This window comes from Ursus maritimus (genome assembly GCF_017311325.1).
Source record: "Ursus maritimus isolate PB19 chromosome X unlocalized genomic scaffold, ASM1731132v1 scaffold_X1, whole genome shotgun sequence".
NCBI lineage: Eukaryota > Metazoa > Chordata > Mammalia > Carnivora > Ursidae > Ursus > Ursus maritimus.
The window spans coordinates 3,616,289-3,629,090 of NW_024423319.1; the positions used below are offsets into that span (position 1 = coordinate 3,616,289).

Consider the following 12,802-nt stretch of genomic DNA (forward strand, 5'->3'; position numbering starts at 1 on the left):
TGGCTGCATCTGCAAGTGGCAAAACTATAACGAAAACAACAAAATGATTATTACAGAAGTCAAGATAGTGGTTATGTACAGGGATGATCTTCAAAAATTTTAACAACTGGTGTGGCACAAACCTTGACTAATCCAAATAGACAGAAGCTTTTATACCTCATCAGAGTATGCAGGCTCAATACCAGCCCTGGTTTAATTCTGGGTGGAAGAAGAAGGGGTGTCAGAGGGAAAGGCATCTGTTTTGGGGGTGTCTTCCAAACTGCTAACAATGTTTGCTTTCCTTTTTTTATTAAAGGTTTTATTTTTAAGTAATCTCTACACCCCAAGATCAAGAGTCACATGCTCTACCAACTGAGCCAGCCAGACCCCCCAACAGTGTTTGATTTCTTGACCTGGATAGAAGTTACATGGGCACTCACCTTATACTCATTTGTTAAAATGTACATATATATTTTATGTTCATTAAAAGAAGGAAAAATAGGCATACTATGGGAAAATGTCAACTCATGTTTCGTAAACATTTACTTGAAAAAGTAAAGTGCTGCAGAGATGGTGGGGGAGTGAAGATAAGAATGATCAGAGCTCATTGTGTGCTTATTCGTTCTGTAACAATGTGATACAAGATAGACCTTGAGAAGTTCCAAAAAGTTCTATAAGAGGTACACAGGGACACTGTTGTTCAGAAGAGGGAGCATTCTTTTCCAGCTGAGGGGTGACAGGAGAAAAGCTTCAAAGAGGAAGGACCATTTGAGGTGAGCATTGAAGAATAGAGAGGATTTCAGCAGGTATATTTGCAGAGGAATTTGGGGAAAAGACACCATTAATAAGATGCAAGTAGTAGCATGTGATCAAGAAATTAAATAGTCAAATATTTTAATTATTTAATTAAATATTTAAATATTTAAAACAGTATTTCACAACTTGTTTTGATGCTTACCACCCTTAGGAAAATTCTAAACCATGCATTTTCTGCAAGGGATAATTGTATGTTCCACAGATACCTATCAAACAGCTACTGTGCTAGGTGCTAGGTGCTAGGTGCTAGGTACACAGCCATAGCAAGACAGACAAGGTTCTGGAGCTTACACTGCCTACATCTGGACTTATTTCTTTCTAAGTCACCATTCTTCCTGAGAGCAGAAAACAATCTAAACTTATCCACGTGAGCTCAGTCAATTCAATGTTGTGTGTGTGTGTGTGTGTGTGTGTGTGTGTGTGTGTGTGTGATTTCATGTTATACTCAATCAGATTTTAGATTCATCTCTTCCCTTCTTCATGCCCCTCATGTTGATTTGGAACTCTAGAGTTTATTCAAGACTGAAATAGCAGTGTTGGGGAGGAAGTGTCTACTTCTTGGGCTCTTTATATATTCTGCACCAGCCTTCCTTGGGATATATAGTCACCCTCTCATCAGTCCCTATGGTCATTCATTAGGGAGGCCAATTCCCCATCAGGCCTTTAATGGCACAATCCCTACTGCTATCCAATGCTGCTTCCCCTCATCATGACCACAAGATCCCATCTTCTGTTTTTTTTTAAGGTTTTATTTATTTGTTTGTCAGAGAGAGAGAGCACAAGCAGGGGGAAGGTGTAGAGGGAGAAGCAGGCTCTCCACTGAGCAAGGAGCCCAACACTGTACTTGATCCCAGGACCCTGGGATCATGACCTGAGCTGAAGGCAGATGCTTAACTGACTGAGCCACCCAGGCATCCCAAGATCCCATCTTCTAAGTTCCCTTTTCTACTTTTCTGTTTCTCAGTTCTGAGGCTCTTCTCTACTAGGGTAGAGGGATGGGGTAAGTAACATAACACATCTTGCCCAGAAAGAGTTCTTCCTAAATCTCTTACATCCTGGACTGAGACATAAAACAATAACCTAAAAACCAAGAGCATGTTCTGCCCTTCTTTCGTGACACCTGTGTTGGAGGCGAGACCAGCCTCATGTGTCACTGCCTGCCTTGAGAAGGGTCACAGGATTGAGGATAGAAGGGAGCTAGATCTATCACAGTGTAGATTAAATGTCACAAATAGACAAAAACTCAGTTGAATTTAGCCACAACTCTACTTTCTCTTTTAGGGTTTTTGAAGTATGTACTAGAGAAATCTTTACATGCCATGTAAGAATTTTGATCAGATAAATGCAGCTTATGGGTCTGATGAGTATCACCTTGAGAATTTGTAGAATTTTCATCATTTTTATGGTCTGTATTTCAACATCAGCATCTCTTTGATTTTTTTATGGATATATATTAAACAGCTTATGACCGTTTAAAAAAATTTAACACTCTATTAAGGTCAAGACCAAGATGACAAGGTAGCAGTATTCAGCTGAATGATCAGTGAAGTACCTGAATCATAAGCATACCCGTCTGATTGTCACTAACTGCTGCATGTGTTCAGTTCTTAAGGAAAATGCTGGGTAGAACATAAGGTTTGTAAATAGTGGTTTTGGGAAGTAACTGGAAATATATATTCAGGACAGAATCCTTGGAGCCTTAAATGCCAGGCTAACTCCATATTCTTTTGGTTCAGCATCTCCAATTTCTGAGGGGAGAAGGAAAGTAGGCCTGGGTGGGCAATGCCAGACCCAGCTATGGGATTCTCAAAGCAGAAACGAGAGTGAGTCTGGCCTTAGAGAATGAAATAGGGATGGAGGTCAAAAGAAATAAAGAAACCAGCTAGGGTAGGAGTTAAGCAGCAAGTACCAAATTCTATAAGGAATGAAAAATATAGATGGAAATATGTAAATAAAAATGAGCTCTTCTTTATGCTGCTTTGTGTATATGAAAAGTGAGGCTTTTCAACTAGTGGTGATTTAAAAATCTGTTAATCATTTATACTTCTGCTCAGCCTGCCTTTCAGCCTCTGGCTGCTGACTCACCTACATGAAATATTTCCCAGCCTCATCTATGTTAGGCAGGCCTGTTTCTGCCTTTGCAGGCCCTCAGTTCTCTCACTTGTGAAGGCTTCAGCCAGCATCGTATTAAACTTATTAAAATGCATCCACGTCCTGCATTAAATATTTATATTTTTGCTGTAAATTTTTGTAAGGGCTTTTGTCATTTTGCTCTTGAAGTTATTTGTCTGCGCATAACTAATTTAATTTATAATGGCTGTGATTTCTCCATAATCATTATGCATACTTGGACATTCTTGGGAAGTGAGAAGATCCAACCTAAAAATTGTTTTCAAAGATAGTGAATTTTTTAATAAATAGAAAATTCAATAATTAATGAACTTGATATGTTATATTTTGTAGCCATTTAATTAAATTATAATTTTTGAGTTTTCCCATTTTCTTTTAGTATTTTCTACTCTCTTCTTAAGATCTCACTTTTTTATTTTGTCTCTCAAAAGCCTGTAAGGTCTAAGCTCTTAGTTCCAGTTGTCTAACAGATAAAAAATAGGCACTGAGCACTGATTTAAGTGTGTGTGTGTGTTGTGTGTGTTTATGTGGTGTGTGTGTGTGTTCGTGGTGGTGTTGGAGGTGGTGAGACTCATTTTTTCTTGAAGCTAGAATTTCATTTATTTGGGGGCGCCTGGGTGGCACAGCGGTTAAGCGTCTGCCTTCGGCTCAGGGCGTGATCCTGGTGTTATGGGATCGAGCCCCACATCGGGCTCCTCTGCTGTGAGCCTGCTTCTTCCTCTCCCACTCCCCCTGCTTGTGTTCCCTCTCTCGCTGGCTGTCTCTATCTCTGTCGAATAAATAAATAAAATCTTTAAAAAAAAAAAAAAAAAAAAGAATTTCATTTATTTGAATTTTGTTCAACAACCATTTAACCCTTTGCATTGACTGTTTCTTGTATGTAAATGCAGCTATAGGGCATAAGACCTTCATTTAGTTAGGCAAGTTGCCATCTGACGATGATAGGTGAGAGTGATCAGATATATACATTAAGGAATTTACTACAGAATTGACAGAAGTTGAGTTGTTGGATACTATAGATGAAGGTGAGCAGGTTCACCAATAAACCTGAAGTTTTAAACTGAGGTGACTAAACAGTGGTATCATTAACAACTGTAGCTAAGTCAGAAGGTGGTTGTGGATAAAATAATGATTTTAACCAACTTAGAAAAATTATTTAACACCTACGTAAGCACTTAAGTAAGCACAGTCCCCAAAGTGATACTTAAAATGATACAATAATTTGCTGCTGGATCAGACCTACGGAATGATTACATTGGTCAAGCTTGCTTCCTTCTCTCTGCTGGCCCTAGGCTGAGGGGAATACATATCTTTACCTAACTTTGACTCCAGGATCAGCTATTCCAATGTATCACAACTACCACTTTAGACTCCCTCACCCCATGACTTCTGCTTTGCCTGCTATACTAATTCCCAAGCTTAGTGCACCTTCTTGGTGTATTTTCTCTACTCTTGCTTTTCATCTGCCAAGCATTGCCAAAGAAAATTACAGACTTTGCTGATTTGGACCGCCATAGAAATTCAGGTTATTTGCCTCTAACTGGGCTCTCTCTGTTGCTCTAAAACCCCTTATTTTTTAAAAATATTTTATTTATTCTTTTGAGAGAGAGGGAGAGCGCGCGCACTAGCATGAGCAAGGGAGGGGCAGAGGGAGAGAGAGAAACAGACTCCCTGCTAAGTGGGTAGCAGGACGTTAGGCTCATTCCCAGGACCCCAAAATCACGACCTGAGCCAAAGTCAGACACTTAACCAACTGAGCCACACAGGCACTCCTCTAAAACCCCTTAATTTTTCTGGATTCACTGTCACTCTCCAACAGTGCCTGTTCCTTCCCTCTCCACCGTCTTCAAGTTCCCAAGCCCTCTCTCTCAACTTCAGTTTCAGTAGATCAAATGTGTTAATTCCTGTAGGGCAGTTAACATAATGCCTGACACATAGAGGGTTCTCAATAAATACTTACTGTTAGTCCTGTTAATACTGAATGAGCAGGGGCGCCTGGGTGGCTCAGCCGTTGAGCGTCTGCCTTCGGCTCGGGGCTCGATCCCAGAATGCCCGGATCGCGCCCCACATCAGGCTCCTCCGCTGGAAGCCTGCTTCTTCCTGTCCCACTCACCCTGCTTGTGTTCCCTCTCTCGCTGGCTATCTCTCTCTCTGTCAAATAAATAAATAAAATCTTTTAAAAAAATACTGAATGATCAGCATAATGTGTTTGGTTAAAAAGTTCTGACTTTCGAGTCAGCAAACACTAAGTTTGAATCTTGATTTTGACGTTTACTAGTTAATGAGCAAGGTGCTAAACCTCTCCATGTCTCAGTTTTCTCACCTTTAAAATGGAAACAATAATATTATTATTTTACAGGGATTTAGTGAGGATTAAATGAAAGTGTATGTAAATCCATGTGGAGAGTGTCTGTCACATGAGTATTCAACATTAGCCACCAGGATTATTGCTGGTATTACTATTATAACATCCACTTATTATTTTTTTGGAGAAAGTCATCATCTCCCCTGTGAGAGACCACAGTTTTTAGTGTCCTCACCTGAATATATTTCCATTTCTTCACAACCTGTTATTCTTTACAACAAATATTTGAGTACCCCACTATACACTGGGCACTGTTTTAGATGCTAAGGATACTGTAGATTTGGAGGAAGAAATCTCTCTCCTCTTCCCTAAAGCTGATTCCTCCATCTATACCTTGGATCCTCATCCTTCCAAACCACCAGGGGATTTTTCTTTTTTTTTTTTTAAGATTTTATTTATTTATTTGAGAGAGAGAGAGATTGAGCATGAGCCCGGGGAGGGGGGAAGAAGATGCGGAAGAAGCAGGCTCCCCGCTGAGCAGGGAGCCCGAAGCTGGGCTGGATCTTAGGACCCTGAGATCATGACCTGAGCAGAAGGCAGATGTTTAACTGACTGAGCCACCCAGGTGCCCCTGGAAGATTTTTCTTATAACTTTTCTGTTTCCCTCTTCTGGTATTTTAAATGTCTCCCTCTTCGCTGGCCCCTTCCCCCTTTGCTTTAAAATGGCTTCAGGTTTTGTCAAGAATTTCTGACTCTTCTAATTAATTGAATTAAAGTTGTACTTCACTCCTTTTTATTTCCAGGCCTCTTCAGTACATGGTATCTTGTTTCCATTTCCTCACAATACAGTCCCTTCTCATTTCCCTGTCATCTTGTTTCCATCCTCACTACTTACTGAAACCACTTACTTAGTGGTCTCCAGTGACTTCCTTGACACATTCAGAAAGTCTCTCCATCCTCGTTTTTCCATGCAGCATTTGACAGTGCTAGCCCTCCCCTACGTATTACTTCTTTGTTTTTCATTTTCATTGATTGCAAACAATTTCAAATGCAGGAAAAGTACATAAAATAATATAACCAATATATGTGCCCACCACCCAGTTCTACTGAATCTTGCAATGTTAACTTTGAAATTGTGTTTAAAGAAATAAATATTATAGATATAGTTGATATTTCCTATATGCCTCTCCCCAGTCTCAATCCATTCCCTCCCTTGAATTTGGCAATAATTATGCCCTTTCATGTTTTGTATACTATTAGTATTTATGTAACCATAAGCAACAGGTAATATTTTCAGACCTTATATAAGTAGTCCACTGCACATGTTCTGCTCTTTTTGCTCAACATTGTATTTTGAAATTTTACTCTGTTAATAGCTCGAATTATTCATTTTAGTTTCAAAATAGTGTTTAACTTCATGAATACCGTGATTTATTTGTCCATTCACCTGCTGATGGACATTTAATTTGCTTCCCTTTTTTTGAGAGTACAAGTAATGCTATAATGAACATTCTTTTTTAAAATTTATTTATGTATTTATTTGAGAGAGAGCATGAGCACACATGCATGCAGGTGGGAGGGAGGGGCAGAGGAAGAGAATCCCAAGCTGACTCTGTGCTTAGTGTAGAGCCCAATGTGGGGCTCGATCCCACAACCCTGAGATCCCGACCCTGAGATCATTGGGAAGGATAAGGATCCAAGGTACAGATGGAGCTGAAACCAAGAGCCTTTGCCCAACTGACAGGAGCCACCCAGGCACCCCTGCAATGAACATTCTTTTACATGTCTTCTTGTGCATAAAGGTTAGAGTTTTGCCTGGGTCTATACCTAGAAATGGAATTTCTGGGTTGAAGCGTATTACATATTCAACTTTATTAGGCAACGTCAAATTTCTCTTCACAGCAGCTCTACCAGTTCATGCTCCTTCTAGCAATGGATCAGGGTTTCATTTGTTCTACATCCTCAACAACACTTGGTGTTATCTGAATTTTTAAATTTTGCCAAATCAATAGTTGTGAAATGCTACTTCATCATTTTAGTTTTCAATTTCTCTGAATAGCATTGAAGTGAAACATCCTTTCATGTCTTTTTTTTAAAGTTTTTATTTATTTAAGTAATCTCTACACCCACTGTGGGGCTCATGGGACTTGAACTCATGACCCCGAGATCAAGAGTCACATGCTCTTTCGACTGAGCCAGCCAGGCATCCCCACCCTTTCATGTCTTTATTGGCTATTTGGGTTTCTTTGAATATGAACTCTTTATTCATAAATTTTGTCAATGTTTCTACTATGTTTCTTCCTTTTTCTTACTGATTTATAAGAAATCTTATACATCTGGACACTTATTCATTCATTAATTTAATCAATATTTTTCTAGTATATACGTTGTTCCAAGAATGTTTGTAGGTGCTGGGAATGTAGCTATGAACAAAACGGACAAAATTTCTGCCCTCATGGAACTTCCATTCTCGTGGGGGAAGGTAAACAGTAGACAAGATCAATAAGTAAAAGAGATAAAATAATGGATAGTGATAAATCCTACGGGAAAAAATGAACATGGAAGATGAATGAAGAGGCATGTTTTTGTGAAAGTGGGTAAGGAGATTACTGAATTGTAATTTTAAATAAAGTTGTCTAAGAAGTCCTCACTGAGAAAGTGACATTTGAACAAAGACCCAAAGGAGGTGAAAGTGCAAATAAGCAGCAAGTGCAAGGGCCCTGAAGCAAGAGTGTGCCTAGAAAGGTCTAGGAATAACAAGGAGCTGTGTAACTTGGCAAAGTTGCAGAGAGCGGTGGGAGAGAATTCTGTAAGGTGATGACAGCTAAAAATATAGAACCTCATAGGTTATCCTTTGCCAGTTAAATGTATCAAAAATATCTTCTCCCAGTCTGTGGCTTGTTTTTAACTTGTTTATGTTGTCTTGAAGTATATACATTTTGAAATTTAATGTAGTTAAATGTATCTATCAATTCCTTTATTGTTTGTGCTGTCTGGTGTCTTAAGTAGTCATTCTTATCTTTTATTCCAAGCTCATAAAGATACTCTGTTTTCTTCTGAAAGCTGTAAAGTTTTGGTTTTTCACATTTGGATCTTGAATCCACCTGGAATTGAATCTTTTCTCTATGGTATGAGGTAGGGATCTAGTTTTATAATTTTCTATATGGATGATCAAGAGTCCCGGAACCAGTTAGTGAATAATCCATTCTTTTTCCACTTATTTGAAATGCCACATATGTTGCGTATCAACTTTCCATATATGTGTGTGGATCTGTTTGAGGCTTTGTATTCTGTTCTATTGGTCTGACCAGCTCCACACCACACTGTCTTAATTACTATAGCTTTAAAATCAGTCTTGCTATGTAGTCCACTGTAGATTTCTTGAGCAAGTAAAACACACAATTGAAACATTACTCCAGGAAGAAGTTTCTTATGATTATCAACATAGTAAAATGGTCAAAGGAGAGATCAGGAGAGCTACCAGGAAAGTGATGGGGGGTGCAAATGGAGAGAAAACAAGGAATCTAAAAGTAATTCCAAAGAAAATATTAATAACGTTTGTTGACCAATTCCATACAGAGAAATTAGGATAAAGGAAGAAAGCACATGGCTTCGAAGTTTTAAGCCTGAGTGGCTGTGTTAAATAGTGAGTTAGTTTTGTGTTAACCAGTGGGGTGTGTTGCACAAGGGGTCTGGACCCGGGAAGTGTATTTGGTCGTTGCCTGCTTAGAGATGACCTGGAGGGGACGCAAAGGAAAAGCAAAGATATGAGCTTTGGGGTTTTTTTCTAAAGATTTAGGTGGTGGAAGGAAGAAGAGGAAGGGGAAAACATCTGAGAGGTAGGATAACCAGCAAGGTGCGTTATAACTGTAATAAGGATTTTTTTAGTGGATGATGTAGGTCCTATTGGTCCAACACATTTGAGTTCTTTCATAGGTGTAGCTGTGTTTTGTTTCTGTGGCAATCTTCAAAGCCCACAGAACAATTCCGGTGTCACAGACAGCATTTAAAACGCACTCCTCCCTGGACGTGGTAGAGACGCCCCCGGTCCGTCGGGTCTCTCGCTGCAGTTCCGCAGGTTGGCCGCAGGGGGCGAAATCTGCGGCGGCCTGGAAAACTGGCGGGGGCGCGAGGCGCCGCTCTCTCTCGGGTCAGGCTCTCGGCTCTCGGCTCCTGGTTCCCGGCTCCGGGTTCGCGGCTCCCGGTGCCCTGTGCGGAGCTATTCTTCAAACGACGCGCAGCCGAGGACTGTGGGTGAGGACGGAGGAGGCAGTGTCGTCGGATCCGCCCGCAGTCCGCAGCCCCACTGAGCTCAGAGGCCGCTGGGATGGAGCCGCGGCTCCGGATCGGAGCCCAGCCCCTTGCTGTATCCGCCTGAGGGAAGGGGGAGGGGAGGCCGAGCAGGGCCGGGAGGGGGGGGAGTGCGGGGAACTGCGGAACGCGGTGGAGGGGTTGGGGGGCTGTGGGGCCCAGAGGCCGAGCCGAACGGGGGAATGGGGCCGGCGCGGGACGCGATGCCTTGGGCAGTGGGGAGAGCGGGCAGAGGGGTGGGAGCCTCTCTCCAACCCGCACCGCGCCACCCCTCCCTGGCCGCGCATCTGGAGGAGACCCTTGACTAGTGCCTGCATACTATCGAGGGTATGGAGATGAAGGGTACTCTTCGGGAGCCCTGCGCCCTGACGCTAGCCCAAAGGAACGGGCAATATGAGTAAGTAACCACCTGATTACCACGAAGTAGGGGAGCCTGCCATTACCTCCCAACCCCAAACCGCGACAGGCCACCCACCCTCCTCCCCCTGAGGCCGCGTGGGCAACAAGTTCAGGCCCAGGTGTGAAGTGCGAGTGCTGTAGCATGGGGCTTTGTCCCCAACTTCCAAGCCGCCAGATCGCTCCTGGCAGTGTGGTTCAGTGGAAGGACTCAACAGGCGGGCGTTGAAGCAGGAAGCCTGGGTTTTTAGTTCCTGCCTCTGCAACTGACATGTGTTGTGTAACCTTGGGCAAGTCAATAATGCTTTCTGGGCCTTGGTGTCCTCATCAGTTAAATAAAAACATTAATTGCCTTTACCTTATAGACTTTGAAGTTGTAGCTGGAAGAAGAATAAATGCAAAAAATGGTTTGCAAAACGTTAAAGTGTTATAGAAACGCTTCGTTGTTAACCTTACAGAAGTGTCTTTTCTTAACCCCATTCAACTGGTTCCTCCAGTCTCCCCACCCCCTATTCCACTTGCTTGAAGGCATATTCATTAATTCAGTAATGGTTTAGTGTACACCAGTAACTGCCTCACTTATTGACTTGACTGATAGAAAAAGTAATGAAACATGTCGAAATATAAACATTTGGCAGTTTATCAGTGTGTGTTACCTTTTATTCTGCCTTGCATTTAGAAGCTCAGTGAATACTGTTGACTGATTGAATAAAAGATTATTTTGATAAGCTGTCACTATAGTTGCTGATCTCACTCCCTTTCCACTAATGCTTCATCTTAAAAGTATCCATGGTGACCACTACATATCATGGACCCTGTCCCTGTGTGCCCAAGCCACCTCCCTTGGTTGTTCATTGGTTTCTTGACATCAGAGTTTAAAAATCATTGGTCACTTAAATCCTGCCTTCTCCCAACATTGGATTCGGCCTAAAAACAGTTTTTCTCAGTCCCTGCTTTTAAATTGTCCATATCCAGTCTGTGTGTAATTTACACAGAGGATATTCCCACTAACCTAGCCTACACTTTTCTGAGACTCTTGGTGCCACTCTAACTGGACATCAGTTGGACCCATGCAGTAGCTTTTCCCTAGGTCCCGTTTGGTCAGCTCTGTTGGTGTGGCAAATTCATGTTGTTCTTCCCAGATTTCACCAAACCCTGGAAGACCAGTTAAATAGTAAATTCAACAGAAAAGTGAATTGAAAAGTGGAATACCACTGCAACTTCCAAAGGCTAGAATGAGTGGAGAGATGTGACCCTTGGGTAAATCAGTAAATTTTTTGCACCTCTGTTTACTCTTCTGTAAAAACAAAATTAGGAGGATTAAGTAAAATAGCTACATTGTTGAGATGACCACAGCCTAGGATGTGGTTCCTTGGTTTGATAGGTTTAGAGCTCTAGTTAGCTAATACGGAAGTGAGCAGCTGGCCTTGGGATAAATGCCTCATTCTATCTGGCCTCCTGTACTAGGAGAACTTTTAAACTTGGAGTGGGGGACGCCTGGGTGGCTCAGTTGGTTAAGCATCTGCCTTCCACTCAGGTCGTGATCCCAGGGTCCTGTGATCGAGTCCCACATTGGGCTCCTTGCGCAGCAGGAATCCTGCTTCTCCCTCTGCCTCTGCTGCTCCCCATGCTTGTGCTCTTTCTCTAACAAATAAATAAATAAAATAAAAAAAAAAAACCAAACAAATGGAGTGGTAGCTCTCCTGACTATTTCTGTCCTCTCCACAAAGAAATCAAAGTCTTATGTTCCATTTCTGTTTAAGGTACGAGGGTATAGCAACAACTAAGGCTTAATGGCTTGATATGTGCCAGGTACTCTTCTAAGCACTTTCCATGAATTAGTTCATGTAACCCTCATGTGAGGGTTACTGTGAAATTATATTCTCATCATCATCCCCCTTTTCTAGATTATAGAAATTGAGGCACAGAGAGATTAAGTCACTTGTTCGCAGGAAGTAGCATACCTGAGATTTGAACGCATGTAAAATTTCAGAATTACACTGTTTGAGAAGTTTCTTTTGAAATCCTTTATTGGAGACACCCAATACTGTCATATCTGTAATCCTCAGATTTTTGTCTCATGGGTACCTTCTCTGACTTGGATTCTTCTCAGAATTTTTTTTTTAATTTTTGGGCTTTTTATCTTAGAACTTGAAGCCTATTATAATCTTTAGTTCTGTAGTTCCTGTTGTCAACCATTGGAGAAATTTAGTTGAGAGAGTAAAATTAAAATTAAAAATAAGAGGTTTTTTTGAAATAGGGAATCAAACACTATTCATTTTTTTTCCAAGGATAATAGATTATGATGCAATCTGTTGTTTAATCTTTAACCTTCCTTGAATAAATCAAAGTATTCCTTAGAGGGGCGCCTGGGTGGCACAGCGGTTAAGCGTCTGCCTTCGGCTCAGGGCGTGATCCCGGCGTTCTGGGATCGAGTCCCACATCAGGCTCCTCCACTATGAGCCTGCTTCTTCCTCTCCCACTCCCCCTGCTTGTGTTCCCTCTCTCGCTGGCTGTCTCTATCTCTGTCAAATAAATAAATAAAATCTTTAAAAAAAAAAAAACAAAGTATTTCTTAGGGATAATGCTGAGTCCACATTCACAATTTGTTACTCTTTTCTGTTTGGCAACTACCAAATTCTAATTTCCATTTTTTTGCCATATACCTATTATTTTTCATCTTTCTGTTCTAAAAGTAATGATTACATGTAAGAAGAATTTTTATACTTATTTTTAGCCCTATTCTTGCTGCAATTTATTTATTGACTAACACATAGTATATATTGGGGAATTGACTTAAATTCCAAGTTTATCTTTGTTTTGTGATGGATTATGGGGAGGTTGCACTTTTTAAATTGAGATATA

The 12,802-nt window shown here is 41.1% G+C and overlaps 1 protein-coding gene across 1 annotated transcript in view; it reads left to right on the plus strand.

The window, feature by feature from the left end:
- Positions 1–7,628: 7,628 nt before the first annotated feature.
- OCRL (OCRL inositol polyphosphate-5-phosphatase) overlaps positions 7,629–12,802 on the plus strand; it is a 77,272-nt gene continuing 72,098 nt past the window's right edge. Inside the window, 4 exon segments of the mRNA XM_040635217.1 lie at positions 7,629–7,712; positions 9,230–9,486; positions 9,488–9,596; positions 9,856–9,938. Coding sequence (XP_040491151.1) covers positions 7,629–7,712; positions 9,230–9,486; positions 9,488–9,596; positions 9,856–9,938 — 533 coding nt within the window.